A 15,952-nucleotide genomic window follows, 5' to 3' on the forward strand; every position below is an offset into this window, starting at 1 on the left:
ATTTTTCTAAAACATCCTAATAATTGGAGACAACAAATACAGGCAACCCTAATTATGACTCTAGTGTTAATGCTATGAAAATGGGAGGTGAAATAAAGAACATAGAAATCTTGTTAGTAATCATATTTACTGATTTGTAGTAAAAGTATAAAGTATTCAAATAGTATTCTGGCTAAAACAAATGAAATTATGAATGAAGCAAAGTTTAATAACTACACAGATTCAATAATTATTAATTTAAAGTGCTGATAATATATTAAAAATTATCAAAACTTTGCGATATATTTGGTTTTAGAACTAATTTAAATGTCTATTAAGATTTTATAAGCAATGACTATTCATCTAAAAAATGCATACTCTTAAAACTATAAATTTGAATACACTTTTAATATTATAACTGTGTGTGTGTGTGTATGTATGTTATGAAATATGATAGAATGACTTTATAAAAGTAAATGAAATTATACATATATGTCATAAGTCTTTTAATGAAGATACAAAAACAATTCACAAGCAAAATATTTAAAAATATCCATTTAAGTATCAAAAATGTAAACTTACATAGAAACAGGAATGAAATTTTCACAAAGCCATAAGAAAATGAATTGCCGCCTTAGACTAGTAAAGTATAACAGATTCGGTCAGTTCAATATTACATAATTTTAAAAATCTTGATGTAGAAAATTCTGCACATTGTACCAGAAAAAAAAAAAGGAACTAATTATGAATCTTCAAAATTTCTTTATCAAGAACATATTCATGAGCTTATAAAAATATGAAGTTTTTCTATAAGTAAACCTGTAATAATAGATACATTTCCAACAAATACAAGGAAGAGATCCATTGTGGATATACACATAAACGCTACAGATACAAAATGTGAGTGGTTGAAACAGATTCAGCTTGAAGATAACTAGGCAGCACTTTTCTCCATTGCAATGGCTGGAAATTAAAATACCCAAGATTATTATATGAAAATTCAACACAAGTAAAATCTCCATTTTCTTAAAAACATTTCTTAATTCAAAGATACTTACATTCTCGACTTTTTGGATTAAAAATGTAATCTGATGTAACTCACTGAATCTTAACATTTATCAATGAATGCTTTTTATAAAATCATTAATTTTATAAACTGGCCCTATAAATAATACCAGTTATAGAGAGCCAGTGAAATTAAAATGTAAGCTCATAAGTCCAACAGTTTATACAGTATTAAAAGCTAAAAGGTTTCCAAAATCCAGCAAAGTTTAAATTCTAAAGAATTTTACTGTTGTTTATATAGTTTTACATTTATTAAATAATTTCTCTCCTTTAGATCAAGTCTACTGAATAGATAAATACTAAATGCATATTGTAACTTTTGAATTTATAATTTAATTCTATAATGTCAAAAAATATGATTAGATATACTTTTAAAAAAGTCACATAAATCCAATTTACCTTCTTTAGTTGGCAAAGGATTTTTCTCCAGTGTTTCAGCATGCTTCAAATTTGATGTATCAAAATTTTCAATACCTTGCACCAGCTTCTGATGTCCCTTTTCTTGCTCAATAACTAAAATATAATTAAATCATTAAATACTTTGAATTTAAACTAAACAGTTTTTTTTTATTATTATTGCAGTGAAAACAGATAAGGCAGAAAATGGTACAAATGAATTAAAACTCTTCACAATCTTCACGAAACTGACTTAGAATAAAAGCCAAGTTTCACCCCTTGTTTTCTGCTGTTGAAAGTGATATAAACTACAACAGAATTGTCATTGACAAATGCAATAAATAGCTGTTGAATGTTCTTTCATATTTTATTTATTAAAAGTCATTCAATTTTTTTTTTTTTGAAGCAAACACCAAGAACCATTATTGCTGCAATTATGAAAATTCTGTAAATCTTTTATTTATCATCAACTTTTGAAATTTAACATGCATTTCTGTATATAGTATCTGCATTTTCAATTTCTAAGAAATCATGAAATACGTTAATAAAAATACCCCCCCCCCCACGATGCAAAAAATTGCATACATATACTTCACATTGTAATGAATAAATTAGAAATATTTTCAGAGATTAAGAACTGCATTATGAGCATTAAATAAAAGTTACAAATGTCATTTACAGTATTAATTTCATATGCAATTTTTAAAGATGGAGACGGAAAAAGAACCCTGAAATTACTCATGGATAAAAAAATTTCAGAAAATCTTATTTGATAGATTTATTAGTTGTTTAGAAAGTAAAAATGAAATATTACAACTATACAAACATTGTTCTTTGAAAATGCATAAGTAAAAAAAAATTACCATTTTTTTTTTATTTCTGACAACAAATGTTTAACTAACAGTCTTAAAAATATGTAGAATTTGTTAATTTCAGAAGTATTGCCAAAAATTAGACTATAATAATTTGTTTTTTTAATAGTATTTTGTTAGATTTTTATTTAATTTTAAAAGCAAATTATATGGAGGTAATTAATAAATTTAGAATATTCAGATAGCTTGTTTCTAAAATTGATAAATTACAAATTTTTTGAATTGCAGACTTGAAATTATGTATTTGCTAAAATTAAGATTGATCTTAATATCCTTCATATAAAAAAAAAAGGCAATGTGTAAATGTATTTCATTTCTTTACCAAATTTCTGACTTAATGGAATTAACAGATGTTAGAATAAGTTCAGTTCTTACTTTCAGGGCCTGGCAAGACTGCCTTTTCCTTTGTTTCTGTGTGATGTAAAGCAGTTTTATCAAAGGTTTCCACACCACTTACTATGTTCTGATGAATTTTCTCTTGTACAACATCTAATTATTGAAAAGATTAAATATTACTCCATACCTAATTAATCTTGATTAAAATTGATAGTTCCAGTAAGGTAGGGAGAGGGTGTGGAAAGACAAAGCACTTGGGTGCAGAAGTTTTTGAATAATGCAATAGACAACAATGACACTGAAAACTCGCTTCAAGCCATTGGTTAGAGGACAAGAATACAAACACAAAGCCTTGGAACAAACAAAGCTGCATAAAGATGAAGTTCTATTGTATTTTAAATGTTGAAAGTTCATATAAAGTATCAGATATAAATTCAATATATAATATCGGGATATTCTATTGCCACTAAATTTTAGTTGAAATTTTACTAAATATACTATTTATTGTAAATGCCCAATTGACATTTTTATTCAAAAAAGCCAAATCCATTTAAGATCACCTCTTCAATTGCAATTTTATTGAAATAAATTCAAACATTCTGAAAGAAAATCTCTCAAAACCTAACAAAATAAATTTTGGTTATGTATAACACAAGGACAAAACTTGTAAAAATATAAAGAATGAGTAAGAAAAAATGTTTAATTAGGTTTTAAGAAGCAAGCATTAAGTACCTGTGCATAACACCAAGCAGTATTTTTTTTGCACACTGATTACTTAGTTTTAAGTCTATTTAAATAAGCATTACTAATTCAATAGCAATGCATTATATTAAAATTAGTAGATTTACATTAGATGTGTTGATCACTTTTGTAAAGCCATGTTCATAATTTCTCGTGAAAGAAAAAACGCCTAAAATTATCTATATTAACTTAGCAGATTACCACTTATAAATATTTTCTGCACCCATTAAGAAAAGCAAAAGCTATTTGGTTAATAATGTTTTTGCACTTTCTTTTCATTTAGTTTTCTCACCATCTGGAGTTGGAAGTATGATTTTCTCATCTGTACTAGTTTGCTTTAAAGAATTTCTCTTAAAGTTCTTTACACCATTCAGGAAGTTTTGTTGAACTCGTTCTTGGGCTACATCTTTGAATAAAAATTCTTGTAAATATTCATAAGAATTCAAGGAAATCTTGCAAAAGCTGAATCAGTTATTTTTCAGGAAAACTTTGTATACTCATTATACACAATTGCATTTAAAATAGAAATAGTTATTTTATATACTACATAAATATTTCAATTATATTAAATTATAATTGAAAATATTATATTAAATTAAAATGCCAGCAGAGAAAGTTTTAAGTAACCTAAAAAATATGTAATCAAAAGTATTCTGAAAACCGGAAGATTTATTTAAAAAAAAAAAAAAAAATCAAAGTACAAATTGTTAAACTTAAAAAATTTCAAAAAACAAGAATATATATATTAAGCAGAAAATGATGCTAAAACAACATTTTCTTTTAACTTGAGCCTTACATAAGCACTCAGAATTTGTAACATCACAGAGAAAATGTTCATAATTAATAATACTAACTACAGTATCAGGTAAATTTTGGGTGAGAAAATGCCATAAAATTTACTACATAAAAAAGGTTGCATTCACAATTATAATGAAAAGACAATTACAATTATTTACCGTGTAATATTTATGAATATAAAGTTTTTATTACATCTATTAATCAGGAATCAAAACAATTTTTGCAACTAATTAAAATATTCCAATTTAAGAATTACATGTGCAAAAATATAAAAATTCCTTTACTTCCAAGGACAAATATAATACACCAATAATCTATTGACACTAATATAATGACAATTTATTTTTCAATAAAGCTAGAAGCAATTCTTCACATATATTAAGGAAGCATTAAGAATGGGACAAATGGCTAATCCTTGAATAAAATTAATTTCACAAAATAAAAACCAAATATGCTCACCATCTGCATTTGGCAAGACTGTCTTCTCATGGGTCTCTGTTGATTTTAATTTGGAGCGTTCAAATCCTTCTACATCATGTAGGATACTGTTATGGACCTTCTCTTGCTGGACATCTATGAATGAGCAAATTTCTTTGAATTATACGAGGAATTCTGAACAATAGTACTGGAATAGTTGATTAATATGCAATTTGTTGTATTAACAAAAATAGGAAGTACATTTAGTTTCTCTTTATATCTTCAGAAGTAGAAATAAAATTTAGAGATTAAGAAAAAAAATTGTATAAATTACTCCAGTTACAGTTTACTTCCCAAAATAATTTTTTATATATAGATTTGATTGACCTAATGCTATAACAATTTAGGTGCTTTTTTTTTACAACCAAGAATTTATTTTAAATATACTTTAAACCAATGGGAGTGATCTTCCTAACTTCCATGCATATTCTCTAATAAAGGTGTTATCTTCTTCCTGCATAAGATTGTAGCCTACATGCTTTGCATGGCATTGGCAATCAAAAGTTAAGAAATATTGATCTTTGGCATAAATTAGTATTTTTTTTTCTATTAATCCCTAATATTTAGCAATGGTTACCAAAAAATTGTGATTTTGATGCATTGTTTTCAACACACTGAATCCAAATTTTGGCACAGAATTTGAATTACAGTCACAAAATTGCATTCCAAAATTCATATATTCAAGTCATTGCATTGATGTGCGTGTGAAAGTACAGACCGACAGAAAGCTAATTCCTTAACGGATTTAGTTCCAAATTCGATAAGTATCTAAACAGATTTAAATGTTAAATCTGTGTACAAATTTTATTAATCTAGCTCTTTTCATTTTGCAGCTAACGTCTTATATACTTCCTCTTAATAGAACTCACTCAAAATCTACAAATCTGGTGTACAGACCAGATTTCATCAGTCTAGATCAAAACACTTTTTAATTATCTTACTCACAGATGGACATAATAGTAAAAATGTGTTTTTTTGAATTCGGGGTGATTTAAAATCTAGAAATTCACCAAAATTTCGTGCTCGAATTTTTTCCCCCGACAATTAAAATTATATTCTTTTTTTCCCATACATGAGAAAATTAAAAATAAATATAAAAGAATACATAATATACAGAGGGTGGGCGTTGAAAATGACTGCAAATCACTGATTAAATTATCTAATATAAGATTTATATAAAAAAACCGCATGAAAATTTGAAAAATAACCAGTTGGATATTGCGAGAGAAAATTATGTTTGTAGCTTACCATCCTTAGAGGGTAGTGGATTCTTCTCAAGAGTTTCTGCATGTTTCATCTTAGTAGAATCAAACTGTGCCAACTCGTTTTTCAAAGGAGTAGGTACCTTTGGCAACTCGCTCTTTGTTGGGGAAGACATTTTCTGTAATAAAAAAAATAATAATAATAATATGGCAAGAAAAATATATATTAATGAAAGTGAGTCCATGTGACTTGGGTTAAGTGAATCCCAAAAATTTTATTAAAAACATGCATTTCCCAATAAAATTATTTGAAGTTCCTATTTGAATATTTCCAATAAGCAATCTTAATCTTCACTTAAAAATATTTTTAAAAATTTTAGTAATGTATTAATATTTTCGTTGGAAATGGATGCAAAACTTTAATCCACAACTTGCCGTTTTATAAAACCGACTATAAATTTATAATTATTTGATCTTACAAAATTGTGTGCATCCTCAATATTTTAATGAATCGAAAACCTTTAAATTAAAAAGGTTACATTATTAAATTCGCGGACTGCTTTAATAGAAATGTGAAATAAATACCATTTTACATTCCGAGACAAAAAAATAAATAAATAAATAAATAAAGTCAATCATACATAGTATCGACGACAAATTTTGAAAAGCGCAACTTCAATTAACACAAAGAAAAAAAGTTAAAATTTCAATATTTCAAAGTTTAGTATCATACGAAGTGAATGGGTTGAATTGTTACCATACATCATTAAATATCGACATGTAGTCTTTTGCTACCTCGAATTGTAGAAAGTGCACAAGTCACATTACATATATTCAAAATAGCGGTAAATTTGAAATCTACGTATTTTTCAGTTAGAGGAGGTTAAAGATTCGAACCACAAAACTGGAAAATCTTAGCATTGTAATGTTATAAGTTTAATTTTCTAACCTATAATATAAAATACTTTAAAATTTAATTAAAGCAATTATCAAGCACTTTCAAATAAAGTACTTTCTCATCGCAGCGCGCGTGAATATAAATCCAATAAATAAAACATGAAAACTAATATATTTAATGCTATTTTTAAAAAATTATATAAGCTGGAGGGAAATTGTATAATGGAAATAAAATTAGCATCCTAGAAATGTTAATTTTTTTTAATTTTAAAGTTCAGTAAATATTTACTTTTTAAAAAAATATTTACTGAAAAAAAATTGGAAAATGTTTAATTTTTCAATTTTTTTTTGAAATTATATTAAGGCATTAATTTAATTGTTTGTGCAAAGTAATTTATTTTACCTAATTTTCAGCAACTCATTATATTGTTGCACTAAAATTCAAATTTTCATTTAATATTTCACAATTTGATGAAATCCCGAAAATGAAATTTTATCTAAATGATTTAATTGAAATTAAATATAAATATCAGGAGAACCAGCTAGGCACTAATGAAGAGTATTATTAAAATATAATTTTTTTTTTTAAAAAAAATCTTACTTTATGATCCTATTGCCACAGAATTATTACCCTATTGCTACAGAAATAATTACCAGCCAAATTTGATACTTTATGTTCAACAATGGTCTATTTTTTAGGTTTAAGGAGCATCGCAATTTACAGATAAAATTAAGTCACAAAAAATTATAATAAAAGATGCTTTAAATAGACGTACTTTACAATCAATGACATATGCGAAGACATTTATTATACATAGCGACATACGGATAATCCAATGAAAGATTCTTATATTTACTTAATAGTTTAACATAATAAAACAGTAAAATAACTCTTTGGTAAATGTTGAGTATTTGTACTCTGAATTACAACGCATTAATAGAGCTATTTTTATTTAATTTATCGTGTATATCAGTGCATTTCAAAGAAACAAATTTACTTTCTCAAATATTTCATTATCAACGCAGAATTTAAAAAAAAAAAAAAATGGCAAAATAGTTTTTTTTTTTTAAATCAAACCTGCGGGTATAGTTTATTGGGAAATTATAAGTAAGGACAGTTGAAATTTAACAAAATAACTTTTTTTTTTTTTTTTTTTTTTTTTTTAAGAAAACTATATTCTAAATACTTGCAATTCATAAGAATTTTTAGAATTTCGCGAGTTTTGAAGCCTTCTTCAGTAAAGAGACTATTCCATTATTTCAACACAAATACCTTTCTTCCTTTAGCATTATTGAATCGCACTGAAGTTGTTGACAAAATACTTTTTTTCATTCTCAATTTCGTCGATGATAGTTTTAAAACATGAAGAAAGAATTTCAAGAGCTTCAAAAGAGACAGCAAAATAAGTCATTATTTTAAATTAAGAATGATAAAGTCAATCGCTACAACCCATAATTTATCCAATTTAAAATCAAATTATTTTTAAGCTTCCATTTAGTAACGTGCGTTAGAATGAATACTTTTCTTCCATATTGCCAGGACAGATGCAATTTCTTCAGTTTAACGAACTTAGTACATTGTTTATGTGAATTTTTCAAAGAATTTCAAAAAGAAATTTCCTTTTCAGGAAGCAAATTGTCATTTCTACCTCATAAAACGAAATAGGAGTTGCATTCTTCAAAATACGATACTAAAAAAAACTATCAAAAATATTATAGTAGTACATTCCACAGAAAGTTGTTTAAACAGAGGTGAAGCACTTCTAGATATGATAGACTGATAATCTCGAGAACAAGTTTTCAGACGAAGTTGAATGAGAATCTTTTCTTTTTCAGACCGGGATTAGTCTCAAAGGGATGCAGCCACCCTTGACTCAAAGTGTCCTTGACTTACCCCAAGGCGTTCAAGGTTGTCTAGCTCATACGACCGCTGAAAGAATTTTCTTTTCTAGACAAAAATATTAAAACTACTTCGGGAAAAACATTTAACGAAAGGTAAATATTTCTGAAGTAGTGCATGCTGCCAGTGAGAATTTCTTATTAACAGCTTTTCAGAGCTTCCATAATTGTTAATTATTCTGAATCCAAATTTAAAATTTTATTTAGATGCATGCACCAAAAGGATAAACGGCATAGAATAACAAGGATGTAGAAGTGGGGTGGGGGTGCATCACAAAGATTTTAAAGTTATGTTTTTAAATGCTGGAAATAAATGAAAAACTTAGAAGGAAAAATAAATTCTAATTTCCGGATGCCAATGACCATCTATGCCACGGAATTATGCAAATTCGTATATGAATCAAACAATAACAAGTCTTATAAATAAACAAGTCTTATTTTTAATTAATCACAGGAATCACTAGAGAAACGATGAATGTAGAATACAGGCTATATTTGATATCACGTACAGAAAAAAAAAGCAGCAATATTAATGATAATAAATCCGTTTCCTAGGCAGATAATATACAATGACATTTCAAATTAATTACAACTACTTATTATATGTTTGATTCCAGACCAATCGTTTCAATTGAATGTCGAGGGTTGGTGGTACGATTCATGTTTTCAAGTTGAAACTAGATTCCACCAAATATCCTGACGCACATTAAATCTGAGGTCAAGGACAAAAGTCCTAGCATGGTGGTTCAGGTATCTTCGCCATGTTCAAAGTTAATAGTTTATTGCAAAACCAACCCTAATAATACTTTAAAATGGACCTTTAATAGATTATACTTGTGTGAGCCATACTGATATTTTAGATGCAAGGGGAGAAATACAAAATAAATCCGTATCGGATTAAGTAACTTTTCAACTAGTATGAGTTGAACACAAATATATTGTCTATGAAACTAGGTTATACTTTGGAAGAAAGTGGCATTTTATTCTTATCGATTTAGTAATATTCTATTTTTCACACTTTAATTCAGGATTTTCTGTTAATACCGAGAAGATTGTCACAACAAATGTACGCAAAATTACTTTAAGTTTTTAAAATTGATATTACTCACAACACTGTATAAACTTGTCAAATTATCAATTACAGGGAATTCACAAATCTGCAGAATTTTTATTTAATCTGCAACTTTACAAATTCACACAAACCTAAAATATAGATCATTAAACAAGCAATTGGAAATGTCATTAAATTTCACAGAATTATTGTGAGAAATTTCCCAACAGGGGTGTGACGCTAGTGAACGCATTTGAGATTTCGATAACAAAGCAGGGAACTAAATAGACTTCTTAAAAAATTGCGTTTAACATATTTAAAGAAAAAATTTCCGACATGATCTATAAAACTACAAATCTAAAAATAGCACATAAAATTAAAACAAAGCTACCCCAGTTGGCCCAGCTATATTTAGAATTTTAAAAAAAACTTCGTTTCTCTCGAATACGCATGTAGAAAAGCAATTCCATTATTCTACCTACCATGAAAGTTCACACGCAAATGCTTTCCAAAGACTACGGGTCATCAAAACAAAATTTATAATAACGCCAGTTCTTACCCATGACGCCAAAATGGGCCAACAATTTTCCGTGTGTTAGGGTCATCACCCGATTGAAAGATAACCGCACCCTCAGTCGACCCACATCGAAAAAGAGTCGGGCTCCATGAAGAATGATGTTGCCCTTGAGTTATGATCCGTTTAATTTCGTCTGAAGAAGCAGGGATTTATTTGTTCGAGAAGTAGACATGATCAACACAATTTATCGTCTGCTAATTTACCGAATTAACTGACAGCAGAGTAGCAATTTCGTTTCATTTGTTCTTTATACGTCAAAGATTTACCAAGAAATTATCTGCATATAAATTTAAAGATTTTTTAGGCATTATTATTACCTTTACTTAAAAAATCATTTACAGCAAACTTCAAGTTGAGAGAATAGTTTTGTTTTGCAATATAAATTTTGATTAATAGTTGATTTTTAAACCATAGTTGGTCACATGAAATGCACTGATGAATTGAACCATCCAAAATATATTAAAAAAAGTACATTGGATTTCCTGAAATAATATTACTGACAATTTTCTCTAATGCGATTAAAAAAAAAAAAAAAAAAAAAAAAAAAAGATGATAATTTAGGATTTTAACTCAAATATTTTGAATGTGGAACGCTTTCTGATATTTTACGTTTTCCTATGATATCGATTTAACACGTTGAATACTATGTGCGTGCGTGTGTGTGGGGAGTGGGGTCATATGAATTACATTGTGAGAAATTCAGCGCGAACAGTCAACGTGTTAAAGCCAATTTCTAAAGTCGATAATCTCTGATGACCAATGGTATTATATTCATATCTGGACAATTTTTTTCGACATCACAAAACTCAATTCACACAATTTGTTCTCACATTATAAACTTTCCACATACGGTGCAAATGTAGGTGCATTTGTAGATAAAATTTATATGTTTTAACACGAAAAATAATTACATCAAAGGCAGTGGGAGAAAAATTATACTATCTAGAACATTACACTAGACTGTTCTAATCGCGCCCCAATTACTAATTTCTGAACTGCGTAATAAGCACATATTGATTTCAGATACGAAAACCTACCGCGGTTTTGCATTGGCGCGGTATTTCGATTTCATCCAAATAAGGATAAAATGACATATGGAGGAGCTTTTTATTATTATTATTATTATTATTATTAATACAATAAACATTAAGCCGTTTCGAATTACAATACAATTAAAAAAGAACATGAAAATCAACACCAGGAATTAAAACCACGCCAAACAAAACTCCAGAAACGAACTCTTATTCAGTACATGGTAACTCTAGGGAGTAAAATCGTTTGAAAGTGGGATTCTGAAAAGGCTAGTACTTCAAACTAGAAAAATGCTCTCAGTGAAAGAAATATTTCATATTTTTAAGGTCAAAAATTGTGCTATTGAAAACATTATAAATTCTAAATTCCAACATAGCTAGCTCCCTGGTCATATTACTCATATTTAATACAATTTTCTTAACGCTCTAAAATATTAAATATTCTATAAGCAAAGCTCAAAAGAGTTTTTGAAAGAATTGTTGGACTTTGGTTACAGCGGTAACTAAAATCTGATAATTGATGTGAATGATGAAAATACAATTCCAACAGCAAATTAACCGACTAAACAAATTAACATGAATTTTAAGAGCTTGGTTATAAAATAAGAATTATTTTTTAGAATTCAGATGCAATAAATGTTAAGTATAGATATGACTGTTTAAAAATCTGAACACGAACTTTGGGAGGCAAATAATATTGTGTTTATCTCTATTGAAAGTCGCACCGCCCTTTTTAAAAGAGGAGTAAATATCTAATACACTGTCAATAGATGAACTATCGCGGAGCCCTTAAAAAAAGTGACAATTAAAAGAACAAAATACAGATAACATTTTAACTTGCTTCACAAAGCTCACCTGATAGCTTCTGATCGGGCTCGGTTAAGGTCAATGGCTGAGTAATAAAGTACGTCAGGTTATCACGTAGAGAACGCGCCCACGAGAACAAAAGCAGAGAACAAAAAATATAAAAAATACTTCACTTCTTTGTAAGCGGTGGTAATATTACAAAGCTCAGACGTTTCTCTTGTTGAAATCCTAAATCGCTTACAAAATCAAGAAATTTATCTAAACGGACGTCCGCTTTTGATTTTATTCGTTCAGCCAACGTCTACTTCCTCTTAGAAATTAACGCTTCAGCAGAAAAAGGAAGTACACTGAAAAAATAAAGCTTGCGGTAATCTTGAAATGATTATTGTAAGTGTACATCATGTAGTTCTTAATAATGTAGCGAAGTGAAAAAAATCATCCAGGTTGATGCTAAATCATGTCAGGTAGATGTAGCAAGCAAAAATTCGTATTTTGTCACAATCCATTTAAAATGATGGACAATAATTATAAGAATTCGTTACTTAAGTGTATTTAAAATGATTAAAAATAAAATTAACGCAAATCTCTACTAATAATATAGATGAATGTGTGTGTATTGGATGCTCTGCAGGAAAGACCAAATTTAGCACATACATACTTTGGAGGATGTGAATGTGCACATCAGAATGTTTTTTTTTTTTAATTTTAATTAAAAATTAGGTGAAATTTTGGAATTATTTTCACAATAACTTCCGATAATATTACAGATTTGTTGTTTTTACACCACAAATCTGTGTGCATTTGCACCATCCTGAAATCAAAAACACACACCAACAATACCAACTTTAAAATACCATTTTTCATTTTTAACAAACAAAAATATTATGCATACTTTACAACACTTCAGTGCTGAAATGACACTCAAATCGTCTTCCTTATTACTACTAATATTTCATCCTGGTGTCCCCCCTCCGTTCATTGTTGATGATCAAGATATGAAGATTTAATTATTGTTCTCCTTTGGCGACCAATGACGAATGTACTTTTTTTTTGTCCAAGTTGTAAGGACCCAATAATGTCGATAGGAATGCGATTCAAATTTATTTGATTTACTTTAATTTTATAACAAGAGAAATTTCATTACGTATAATAGACATTTATTTAATGAACGAAAGATAATTAATACATGTGTGTGTATTGTAGCGAACATTTTAAAATTGAGTTAAAGAAAAACGGAAAACAGAAACAAAATGGCTTTATTAATTTACAACCGAACTATTAAATTTAATAAATCTTGACAAGTGATTCCTTATTTGCGAGTAGTATATCCGAACAATATTCGATTTGTAGACATTTCAAGGTTACTGCATCAAATTAGCACCAAACAGCAATTACGATATGCTGTTTCAAATCTTGCAAATTAATACGAGTATCAGATACGCATCACTTGTTTCTAATCTCAGAGAAGAGGGTGAGGAACCAAGGGACTAAAAGAAGGACAAATATCGTATGGCATCCCTAATGATTAAAGCTAATCACACCTAAAACCATCTATCAGACTGAGAAATATGAAGTAAAATCTTAGAGCCTTCTTAACAATACGTGGCATTTGGGGGAGGGGCTATTTAGTTTATCTTTAAATCTAATTTTGTTATAAACCCAAGATTTCCAAGCTAATCTACATATAAATGCCATATAAATAATTAACAGTAGTACTAGTAGTATGGTGGAATTTAAAACATGGAATTTAGGAAGGTCAAATATAGGACACGGAGTGCAAACATAAGGTTGACTGAATGGCAATATATTTGAAAAAGTTGGACAGGTCTATGTACGTATTAGAAAATACGTCCCCAATAAATTAAAATCTGATCGAAAATGCAAAGAGTAATATTACCAGTCGATTTCATTTAAAATTATGTTGAAAAGAAAGTCACAATTTATTAGGTTATATTGTTTATGAACCTAACTTGTATAATTCTTTTCAATAAAATGCACCACTTTGAATCTGATTCGTGAAACACTAGACTATTCCCCCCTCCCTAAAGTATAATATTAAAGTACTGTTATTCTGAAACAAAATAAAGAAACACTGTTATTTTTGTGATGTAATTTAAACGAAATGGCCAAATGGACTTCGACCACACAAATAAACTTTCATGGACGATTCTGAGTAATGATAGTCAACGAACCGTATAAAATGCTCGAAGCCGTTTGAAATCGTTGAGAGAAGAGAAAATTATATTCTCCCGTGTCAACCCCAGACGAATTTACAGGCACGAAATTCCTTCTGGAATGTGATCCAGACACAAGTTCCAAAAAAATGCAGCAAATTTAATCGCACTAAAAAGAAATTCTTTCTGAAAGAATCGAAACAAAAAGAAAAATGAAATAAACTAGAAATAGCATTACTTTTCGAAAAATATATTTAAGGTAATAGGTATACTTAAAATATTGACTGAAGCGTTTTAAGTATATTCAACTCAAAGATTTTAATATGATTTTGAAAAGATATGCAGACAATCTAAAGAATATATCCTAAAGAAATTTGGAAAATAAAATTAAACAGCAATACCAAAATAAAATTTTAATAATTTGATGGATTTACATTGTTTTCAGTAAAACATTTAGTAATTTTCACAGCTTTTAAGCCATTTTACTTATTTTCCGTTATATTCTGACTTCATCGTAAATATTACTTTTAATATCTAGTTTTATGCAAAAATCTTTTAGCAAGGTTCTTAATATGAAAAGAGTAACGGGACGAAATGTGACAGTTTAAATTATAATGGTTAAAAATACCAAATTTTATCTTTTTCGTGAAGCGAAGCCAAGCGAATCAATTGATAACATTTTGATATCACTCAACATTATAAATATAGCATTGTTTCTCAATTACATGTCTAACTATTTATAAAAAAGTAGACCAAGTTAGTTTAAAATAAAGCATTTTTTTAAAACTGAGAAGACTGAGAAATTTCAGAAAATAGACGAGTTTCAGGAACAGATATTTAATTATTTTCCAAGTTCCACATTTCACAAGACGAAACAAACACGAACATGAAAATACACGACAATCACTTAGAATACAATCTAAAAATTAACTCCAAGAAGGATCATGGGAAATATACATTGATGTTAATAAGGTAACGCCATCTGTTGTATCAAAAGAGAAGGTAATAATGTAACCGTTACAGCTCATTTATTTCGTTCAGGATAAATGTTTGGTAACAATATACGGTACGAAAAAAAATTGATGATACTCCTGATTACTTATTTGTATTAAGCATAGAACAGATATAATTCAATTCTATGGTGTAAAGTACAGAAACAAACTGATTGTGAAAGTGACTTGAGTTTAAACTATCAAATTTTAATTTAGATATTCACTCTTCGTGGAAAACAATGTTAAAAATTCATTTAAAAAAAATCTAGACATCGTGCTTGAATCTTCTATACTATGACAATTAGATAGTAATTTTTGCTTCATAAACAAGATATTTTAATGTTTTTATAGTAAGTGATTTATTAATCAGTGACGTATACATTCGTATATTTATATTAGCGATTCTTAGAATCAAAACGCTGATATAGATTAAGTATTAGAACTACGAAGAAAACGAGATTTAAATGAATAATTAAGAAAACGCATGCTAAGTTCGTCTTCACAAATATATGCTTTTGGATAATCAATTTAATGCATGATAAATAGAACATTTATCAGTAAAATATTTAAATTTTACTCCGTACAAAAGAATTAATCAAAAAAGAAACTTTTAAACGTTCGATAAAAGATACAAAACAAGCAGAAGATTCAATAGGCA

General features: G+C 28.2%; 1 protein-coding gene across 5 annotated transcripts in view; it reads right to left on the reverse strand.

Annotated features, from left to right (window-relative positions):
- Positions 1-468: 468 nt before the first annotated feature.
- Positions 469-15,952, reverse strand: part of LOC129963454 (thymosin beta-like) — a 32,637-nt gene continuing 17,153 nt past the window's right edge. For 2 of the 5 annotated variants that reach the window (XM_056077830.1, XM_056077829.1), the window contains exons 2-7: positions 5,913-6,045; positions 4,647-4,760; positions 3,682-3,795; positions 2,688-2,801; positions 1,444-1,557; positions 469-942 (exon numbers count right to left, since the gene is read on the reverse strand). In XM_056077830.1, the coding sequence (XP_055933805.1) occupies positions 914-942; positions 1,444-1,557; positions 2,688-2,801; positions 3,682-3,795; positions 4,647-4,760; positions 5,913-6,042 (615 nt within the window). In that variant the 5' untranslated portion in view covers positions 6,043-6,045 and the 3' untranslated portion in view covers positions 469-913. Of the gene's footprint in view, positions 943-1,443; positions 1,558-2,687; positions 2,802-3,681; positions 3,796-4,646; positions 4,761-5,912; positions 6,046-12,176; positions 12,318-15,952 lie in introns of those variants that run through there. The other 3 variants (XM_056077831.1, XM_056077834.1, XM_056077833.1) reach the window with 3 other exon arrangements.

Source organism: Argiope bruennichi, chromosome 3 (assembly GCF_947563725.1).
Source record: "Argiope bruennichi chromosome 3, qqArgBrue1.1, whole genome shotgun sequence".
NCBI classification, from domain to species: domain Eukaryota; kingdom Metazoa; phylum Arthropoda; class Arachnida; order Araneae; family Araneidae; genus Argiope; species Argiope bruennichi.